At 41.2% G+C, this 10272-nt stretch overlaps 1 protein-coding gene across 1 annotated transcript; it reads left to right on the forward strand.

Annotated features, from left to right (window-relative positions):
- The first annotated feature begins 1026 nt into the window (after positions 1-1026).
- LOC132871145 (kelch-like protein 10) lies at positions 1027-6756 on the forward strand. The gene is made up of 2 exons (XM_060905253.1): positions 1027-1080; positions 4984-6756. The coding sequence occupies exons 1-2, from the start codon at positions 1027-1029 to the stop codon at positions 6754-6756; spliced, it is 1827 nt and encodes a 608-aa protein (XP_060761236.1).
- The last annotated feature ends 3516 nt before the right edge of the window (positions 6757-10272 follow it).

Consider the following 10272-nt stretch of genomic DNA (forward strand, 5'->3'; position numbering starts at 1 on the left):
TAATCTAACATAATGCTGATTTCTAACCATTGCATGAGTCTTGCAATACATCTGAAATATCTCCCTGAAAAATCGCTGTGTGTGCCATTTGAGACATCCCAAACATAATCAGTTTTGTAAGATTTGGTGCAAATCCGTAAACCTGTTCAAAACAAATAGTTGGCCATCTTGAAGTGTTCCAATAAAATGAAATCATTCAAAATTAGTTGTGGAAGTTTGTTTTCTGTGTGCTGTTGCGTCGCCAGACAAGGAGAACGGCTGGATGAATAGGAGAAAGGTAAAACTCAGTTATTTAACTCGAGTGGAGGTGGAGAAAATGAGTTTAATTCCAGAAATGGTGGACTGACACTTTAAGTGGAATGTTATGCTTCTCTGGGTTGGATGTGTTAAATGAAAGTAAGCTTTAACCCTTATAGTGTGTTCGGGTCAAAATTGACCCGTTTTCAAGTTCAAGTTTGTAAAAAGTACCATTCGGATTTTTGTACTGGAATGAGGCTTCATCTAATCCTCAGACACATCTGATTAAATGCAGCAAAATTGATTTTCACCATTTTAGTAAATTCTAAAGGTTTCAAAATAAAGTTACATTTGTGGTGTTACGGGTCAAAAATGACCCGGCAGAGAAGACTGGCTGTTCTATGCATCACTTAAAAGCTATGGGTTGCTCTGGGGATCAATTATGGCCCAATATGCCCAGTTATGGCTCACATCACACAAACACACACACACACACACACACACAAAGACAGAAACATACACATGCATGCAGTCGTGCGCACACACGCACGCACACACACACACACACACACACACACAGGCCCCCTTCACACACACATGCACAGATAGAGAGACACAGGAACACACATGCATGTAGGCGCACACACACACACCGGCCCCCTACATCACCACCCCCCACATGAACTCAAACTTTCTCGCAGCATATTGATACCCTCTGTAGGATGGGATATTATCAGTTGAATTCTGTAGGAGCATCAGTCAACATGAGCAAGAGGTATACTGTTCATGATGCGCTGGATCACATCTTTGGTCATGACAGCGATCCTGAAGACAGAGGGGAAAGTGAAGCTGAAGGGGATGTGTCTGAGGATGAGGATGAGGTTCAGCTTGACCCTGAATAAGACCAAACATCTGAGGAGGAAGACCCAGATGTCACAGATGCTGAAAGAGAGGTGTTCAAGTCAAGAAGAGGTGACATTTCATGGTCATTAAGCCCTCTTCAAACCCAATGCAGGGCACCAAGGGAGAACATCCTCAGAATGACTCCAGGTCCTACCAGATACGCTGTGTCACACGCCCAAGACATCAAGTCAACGTTTGAACTGTTCTTTCCATAACCTCTTCAGATTATCCTACTCGAGATGACCAACATGGAAGGGAGAAGAGTGTTTGGTGATAGCTGGATGGAGTTGGACAAAACACAGCTAGATGCCTACATGGGATTGTTGCTTCTTGCGGGGGTGAACAGATCCTGTAATGAAGCTACTGCCAGCTTATGGGATAGTGAGTCAGGCCGCCCTATTTTTCGTGCCACAATGTCGCTTCAAGCCTTTCATGTATTATCAAGAGTGCTCCGCTTTGACAACAGGGAGACAAGAGTTGCTCGTCGTGTGAATGACAAGCTTGCTCCCATCAGGGATGTTTGGGACAAATGGGTGGAGAATTTACCCCTTATGTACAATCCTGGGCCAGAGGTGACAGTGGATGAACGGCTAGTCCCTTTCAGAGGCCGCTGTCCCTTCAGGCAGTATATGCCAAGCAAACCTGGAAAATATGGCCTCAAAATCTGGGCAGCATGTGATGCAAAAACCGCCTATGCATGGAATATGCAAATATATACTGGAACACCACAAATGTCACCATTGTTAATCATTTAAAATTTAAAAATAAAACACAAAGTTTTTTTTGGTAGGTGTACTCTAATTTTATTTATTTATTTATATTGATCCACATCAGCTTCCCCTTCACAGAAGGGTGCTGTTCTCCCTGTGGTCAAACTTACAATTCCTTAAATTTTTTTTAATATAGACATGCATTTTTACAGACTGTACAAACAAAAACATAAAATACAAACAAAAACAAAAGAGGAAATAAATTTGTTTCAAATATGTTGGTCCCATCAGTTAGTCATCGTACCACATATCCTATTTATAGAGGAATAGAAAATAATCATATATTTTGAGTAAACAAATACAGTTTTAATTTAATTTTAAAAGCTTTCTCATTTACTTCATTAATCAAAAAAACAGGGTAAAGAATTCCATGCTAACATTCCTCTATAATGCAGTGTTCTCTGCCCAGCCCCTGTTCTGCAGGCAACAAAAATCTTCTCTGTACTGAATGTCTTGTAAAGTATGTATGTATATTACTAGAAAACATCAAAGATTTAAACAAAGTAACAGGACGCTTTGTCATAATTACATTTCTTACAAAACTAAGACGAGTGTGATGTAACCTATCTTTAACTGGTAACCAATTCAATGTTTTTAACATATCAGACACTCTTGTTTTGAAAGAACAATTGAGCACTATACGTGCAGCTTTGTTTTGCGCAACCTGTAGCCTTTGAAGATTATTTTCTGATGTGTTTGACCATATTACAGTACAATAGTCCATCTGAGATAGAACCACAGCCTGCATTAATTGCTTAACAAAGCATCCTGGTAAATATTTTCTACAATATCTAATTGCAGCCATTCCTCTACCCATTTTCTTCACCATTTCATTTACATGACTCGTCCACGACATTCTACTATCAATCAACACACCAAGTAATTTCACTTCTGTAACCTGTTCTATTGTTTTATCATCTATCTTTACATTCAGTTTTGATTCTACTCTCCCTCCCCGTTTAGAGGACAGTACTATACATTTTGTTTTGTCAACATTTAGAACCAATTTATTTAAATTAACCCATTTCCTCTAATATCAGTTTATAAGACATTTACAGTTTATAATTACTCATTCTATGAGTAAAAGAAATATAATAAGTGAATTTAAACAGTTTTTGTAATTAAAAAACGAGTGGTATATTTTAAGATACAAGGTCTGTGGAGCCAACTAAAAAAAATTCCAACAATGGTTCCATGGATATGAATACATACTAAGTTAGCAATGAGGTGAAAAACAATATTGGAAGAAAACTAGTGATTTTAAGCATTTTCAGGCTGATTTAAATCACGGGTCAAATTTGACCCGCTAACACTACAGATGTGAACAGCTTTCTAACACATTACAAGGGTTAAAAAAAGTTATTGACTGAATGAAAACTGTATTGATGCTCCAATATGTTGTGCCGTTTTATGTCTTGCAATAAAAATAACAACATTTAATTACATTACATTGTGTAAGTGAGACATTAATTGTTCAAGTTGCTGATACTTACAAACTATAAGTAAGGTGTAGATTCTGCAAGTAAACCTTACAATCAGGAATTAGGTAAGGTACCCATTACACAGCTGAAAGTAAGAGAAACCCATTTAACACCAGTAAACACAACTTTGCTCCAAGTAACCTTTACTAGCTGGTATGAAGTAAACATTACTAGTTGGTTTTAAGCAACCTGAACATTCAAGTTCCAAGTAAGGATAACAAATATTTTCAGTGGAGATTACTTTTAAACGTAAAGTAAAGATAACTTGAAAGAGAACAAGTTATATTACTTCATTTATTTGAGGCAATGAGTTTCCACCTTTTTTTCAAGTAAGCTTAACTTATTCTTTTTTACAGTGAGTGTAGTATATTCTGGTGGGGTCATTTGAATTGTCAAAACTTCCTACATCCATATGTTAATGTAAAGGCATATTCTGATGGTCACTGAGTTGTCAGAAAGTCCTGCATTCATATATTAAAGTAAAAGAATATTCTGACGAGGTCGTTTGAACTGTCAGAACGTCCTACGCTCCTATTTTAATGTAGAAGCATGTCAGAACACCCTACATTCATATATTGTAAAAACATATTCCGATGGTCATTTGAATAGTCAGAACGTCCAAGCATATTCTGATGGGGTCATATGAGTTGTGAGAACGTCCTGCGGCGTCATTTGAATTATAATAACGTCCTACACTCATTTTAATAGAGCAAATGGTACTTGTGATTAGTGACAAAAAAACTATTAATTCTGACAGGGTCAATTGAAGAGTCAGAGCGCCCTATAGATTCATATGAATGTAAAAGCATATTCTGACGGAGTCGTTTGAATTGTCAGGACTACATTCATATGAATTCTGACAGGGTTGGTGGATGTTGTATATCAGTGTAGAAGCATGTTCTTTGCAGAGGGAAAAACCGCGAACTATGACTAAAAGTTAAAGTTGAATCTGACATCCCCTCCTACCGTAGGACGCTTCGTGGATGTAGGTCCGTTTATCAGAACACCGGATACGGGGCGGAGAGCAAAAGTTATGTGGGACGGAACCGTTTGCTGTATTCCGACCGGACTTTGGGGTACATCCGGTGCTGATCCGGCTCGGATCAAATTGCTTTCTGGGTTTTTTTCTGACGTACAAAGTCTTTTAAAAGGTTACTTAAGGTGGACGAGTTCAATTACTTTCCTCACCAAAACGTCGGGAAGACTATATTTACCTGAATAATCTATCTATCTAATAAATCCACTATTAACTCTTTCAATTAATCAACGTTTAATCATTTTAATGTATAATTAATACCCTTTGGACATTTCACCTTGGATCTGTTTGGTTTTTTTCCAGGAGGGTAAATTGTTCTTTACAGTGGGCGTGTGTGCATTTTGAACATAAACAGGCTTTAAAAGCTGCTGTCCAAAAGCCCTTTACAGAGATTTATCCTGAAGAACAGGGTTTCTCTCAGGGACTTTCCATACTGTATCCATTTACGGAATTCGAATCGGAACGCGAATCAGAATCTTCTATTCGAATAAAGAATTGGAACACACTGAGTATAAAAACGCATCTGCACCATCAGCACAAATACACTGAAGGGAAGATGATGAAGCAGGAAGGAGAGAAAGAAATGGCAAGTAAGTTAGAGATGAGCTACAGCGCCATCAAGCAGCTGTCGTTGGAGAAGAAGCTCTGTGATGTTCTCATCAAAGTGGATGGTGCCGAGTTCCACGCGCACAAGATCATCCTGTGTGGCTGCAGCGATTACTTCACCGCTCTGTTCACCAGCAGCTACTGCCCTCCAGATAAGCACGAGTACAGCATCCCTGACATTTCCTCTGAGATGATGGAGCTGATCATGGAGTACGCGTACACATACCGTGTTCACATCACGGAGGAAAACGTGCACGAGCTGCTGATCACTGCTGATTATCTGATGGTGAGAAGCCTGGTGAGTGAGTGCTGTGCGTTCCTGAAGGCTCAGCTGTGTCTGGAGAACTGCATTGGCATCTGGTGTTTCGCTTGCGTTCATGCTTTTGAGAAGTTGAAGCAGCAGGCCTTCCAGTTTATCTTACACAACTTTGAGATGGTGCGCGTCTCTGAGGAGTTCCTGGCGCTGACGGTCGAGCAGCTCGGTGAGATCATCGAGAACGACGAGCTGAACGTGAAACAGGAAAATGTGGTGTTCGAGACCATCTTACAGTGGATGAGACACGCGCCGCAGAGTCGGAACGCACACATGGGAGTGTTACTGGCCAAGGTGCGTCTGGCGCTACTGACGTACGATTACTTTAGGGATCACGTGAGGAACAACGCTTTAGTGAAGGACAACGCAGCATGTAAGCCGATCATCTCCAGAGCTCTGCAGAGTATCCTTCGGCTCAACGTGAACGAATCTCTCGGCTCCGAGTTCACACGGCGCCGCCTCCCTAACGCCGTTCTGCTGGTAATCGGTGGCCGGAGCCACAGGGGCCCCACCAATAGCATCGAAGTGTATGATACGCGAGCGAAGCGCTGGGTCAAAGCGACGTGCCACGATGAGAATCCACGAATGCATCACGGGACAGTGTACCTGAATGGCTTTGTGTACTGCATCGGAGGATTTGATGGGAACAGTTACACCAACACTGTGAGGAGGTTTGACCCCGTCACCCGAACCTGGGCTCAGGTGAGCCCCATGCACACTCGTCGATGTTACGTGAGTGCGTGTGTGCTGGCGGGCCGTATCTATGCCCTGGGAGGATTCAGTGGCAATGAATGGCTAGACACAGTCGAGCGATATGAACCGGAGACTAATCAGTGGAGTATGATCGCACCGATGCACGAAAGACGAAGCGACGCAGGTGCTACAGCACTGAACGGCAAAGTGTACGTGTGTGGCGGGTTTGACGAGGACCAGCACTTGTTCACGGCGGAGTATTACAATCCTCAAACGGACCAGTGGACTGTCATCCCCCCCATGAGGCGCAGAAGGTGTGGAGTGGGTGTGGTCTCATACGATGGACAGGTTTACGCTGTTGGTGGATTTGATGGTATTATTTTTCACAGAAATGCAGAGGTGTATAATCCTCAGACTAATTCATGGAGAGCCATTCCATCCATGATGAAATCGCGCAGCCACTTCGGCATTGAGGTGGTGGACGATCTCCTGTTTGTTGCTGGAGGACGTAACGGCTGTGCAACCATCAGTGAGGTGGAGTGTTACGATAAGAAAACTGATGCATGGTGTGCAGTCAAAGACATGAAGGTTTCACGCAGCGCTCTGAGCTGCTGTGTGCTGTCTGGTTTACCCAACATGGCCGAGTACACCGCACCCCGAGACGAAGTCCCCCAGAGCTCACAGAGCATGAGCGGCTTCCTCACACTTCCTGCTTAAATTTGAAACTTTCAAATAAATTTCTTCCTTTATCAGTATCCTTTTGGTCTCTCTTGTATTAAATCACACACTCAGGAGCCCTGGAGCAGTAAAAACCCTGAATTAGTCTTTTGTTCACTCTTTTCTCATCAGTGTCACGGATCATTTTTATGATCAAAGATGAAGAAAATAAATTACTAATTTAAGTGTAAATTATTCAGTAGTAGTGAGGTGTAATGAAGCTGTTCCTTGAAATAGGTTTGCTCATCTTGAAACAGGCCTAAACCCAGAATTCGTCCTAAATTTCAAAGCATACATTTTAAAACAGGATACTGATTTAAGTGAAATCACAACTGCAAGTGAACTTCCATCAACATTTATTGAAAGCAATTTTCACACAATAACGTCTTAAATTGCCAAAAAGTGTTTCTGTAACCTACTGCACTCTCAATCTTCTCTCAGACACCCACTGTCACAGAGGTGTTTCACAACATATACATTCTAGGGCAGAGAGACAGAGTGAGAGGGACAGCAAGAGGCAGAGAGAGAGAGGTGACACTGGCCTCTTGAATAAAAAAAATATCTTTTTTATCACTGATGTTCAAACAGTATTTCTGAATGAAATAAAACTATACCTGATACAGGGAATTAAAAAAAATAAAAACTTCAACAGAGGAAACTGAAGGAAGTCAGGTACAGGTGCATGACAACAAATGACTGCAAGACAGTGCCAGTAGAAAAATAAGCACAATAACAGAACAGATAGGCATTTGTACTGAACTTATTTCTCAATAAATGATTTCCATTCATTGATTACTTTCTTGTATGCTCTTGTGGCATCTCTCTCGTGGATGTTTTCACCTACTACCTCTGTCTGAATGACTGAGAAAAAGGTGGCAACAAATTTTGGTGCAAAGTTTAGTAGTACACTATTAAGACTAACATTACATCAAAGAAATCCTCCTTTGTGCAAGTGCTCACAGGTATGCTTCCCACAGTGAGGATGCAGGTCTTTCCATCGAACAGCAACACTGGGCTGCAGAGACGTCGCTTCTCCAAGTAAAGTGATGGATCCTCCCTTAATTGGCTAGAAATTAATGGCAACGACAAACAGTTCAGTGTGAATTAGAAGAGTTTCAAGAGAACAGCAGTAAGGTTGTAAATGTCAGGACATTACAGTGGCTATAGGGGACCAGTATGACAATTTCTCACCTGAAGGATATCAAGCAGTGCTTCATTGGCACACCATCTTCTTCCTCTGACCTACCTCCTATATCATACTTTTATATTATTGAGTAAGCACTCTAGAGCAGTGGCTACAATTATTGACACCTTAACGATCTTTTGGCCATTGCAAAAGTAGAAAAGACTTTCAATACCTAAATTATGCATGAATAATTCTTCAAACGTCCACTGAAAAAAATGAGTTGATTCCTGATTACTTAGCGTATCAGATCACATGACACCATGCCACAATTATCGACAACTTTGTCCACAGTTATCGGCACTGTTTTACAATTATCAACATCCAGATAATTATTTATTTTTAAAAAATCAGTATGTGGTATTAAGTTAACAAAACATAGCTTTTATTTAACATTTGTTTTGTCTAGGCTTATATTTAGTACAAAATATATTTTATATAAATATATTGATGTCAGTGTTTACGTAAATGAGGAAGTAATTCTAAAGTTTATAAACAAATGAACTGATAATGTTTAACCTGTCAGAAAATCTTTTTGTTCCGCTTTCTCCCCAATTTCTCAGTATTTTTGTAGATCACGTTTTGTTAATCATTCATTGTTGTTTGCATTAATTTCTAGTTTTGTAGTTTACAAATAAATGTCAACAGACAATTGACATTGTGATCAAAGGAAAATCCAGGTCAAAGGTTGCATGTTATTCCTCGAACCAAAATATAAAATGTCTACTGATATTCTAATATGTGGTAGATATTTACAACAGGGTGGCATGGTGGTGTAGTGGTTAGCGCTGTCGCCTCACAGCAAGAAGGTCTGGGTTCAAGCCCCGTGGCCGGCGAGGGCCTTTCTGTGCGAAGTTTGCATGTTATCCCCGTGTCCGCGTGGGTTTCCTCCGGGTGCTCCAGTTTCCCCCACAGTCCAAAGACATGCAGGTTAGGTTAACTGGTGACTCTAAATTGACCGTAGGTGTGAATGTGAGTGTGAATGGTTGTCTGTGTCTATGTGTCAGCCCTGTGATGATCTGGCGACTTGTCCAGGGTGTACCCCGCCTTTCGCCCGTAGTCAGCTGGGATAGGCTCCAGCTTGCCTGCGACCCTGTAGAACAGGATAAAGCGGCTCGAGGTAATGAGATGAGATATTTACAACAAACTGTCTTCTTCTTCTTTTGGCTGCTCCCGATTAGGGGTCGCCACAGCGGATCTTTCGTCTCCATGTCTTCCGCATCCTTCTCTACCACACCTGCCACTTTCATGTCCTCTCTCACCACATCCATATACAGTATCTCCTCTTTGGCCTTCCTCATTTTCGTGTGCCTGGCAGCTCCATCCTCAACATTCTCCTTCCAACATGCTCTGCATCTCTTCTCAGGATGTGCCCATACCATTTCAGTCTCATCTCTCTTAGCTTAATTCCCAAGCTCTCCACATGTGCTGTTCCTCTGATGTGCTCGTTCCTTATCCTGTCCAACCTTGTCAATGCCATCGCAAACCTCAACATCCTCAACTCCGCCACCTCCGAGTTTGCCTCCTGTCTCTTTGTTTAGGGTACGGTCTCCAATCCATACATCACAGCTGGTCTCACTACTGTCTTATACAGTTTACCTTTCACTTTTGCTGGGACTTTCCTTTCACAAATGACTCCCGAAATCCTTCTCCACCTGCTCCACCCTGCCTGCACTCTCTTTCTCACATCACTATCGCAGCCCCCATTTTCCTGCACAGTTGACCCCAGGTACTTGAATTCACCAACTTTCTTTACATCTACTCCTTGCTTCTTCACTCACTCTCATCCCCGTTCTCATTTACAACAAAATGTAAAAAAAAAAAAGTTCTTCATCTACTTCAACAATGTTACACAAAAATCGATACATGACAATTGTAAATGTCACTTAATTCCACAGGGTGTCGATAATGGTGGACACCAGTGAACGTGATCACTTTTATCGACACCTAACGTGACTTCTCAAACGCGTGTTTAAATAAAAAATGGCGACTGTCAAATGAAAGTGTAAGAAACAAAGTAGGTTTCCACAAGGATATCATGAAATATTGGTGAATTTGCTGAACATGATCTTTCTGCCATGCTTATCTGTGATGATAACGTCCGGGTTTTCCTCAAATTGCTGATCATGCTAAAAAAATTCCATCTCAGGTAACGAGCTGTGTTACCAGATGACAAGATCAAAGGGCGGGGGGGGGGTCTTCTGGTTGATTAATTAACCAATAATAGCTGTTGTGACTGAAACTCACCTTTGTAAAATTGTTTTTTATTGGTAAATGTGAAAAGGTGTCGATAATTATGAACTGTGGATAATTATAGCTGCTGCTCTAGTAAT

The sequence above is a fragment of the Neoarius graeffei genome, chromosome 23 (assembly GCF_027579695.1).
Source record: "Neoarius graeffei isolate fNeoGra1 chromosome 23, fNeoGra1.pri, whole genome shotgun sequence".
Classification (NCBI taxonomy): domain Eukaryota; kingdom Metazoa; phylum Chordata; class Actinopteri; order Siluriformes; family Ariidae; genus Neoarius; species Neoarius graeffei.

Excerpts from the sequence above, each read along its gene's own strand:
- LOC132871145 (XM_060905253.1), top strand. The coding sequence starts at position 1,027 with ATGCGCTGGATCACATCTTTGGTCATGACAGCGATCCTGAAGACAGAG. Across the intron at positions 1,081-4,983 it reads TCCTGAAGACAGAGGGGAAA|ATGATGAAGCAGGAAGGAGA; the intron begins GTGAAGCTGAAG and ends ACTGAAGGGAAG.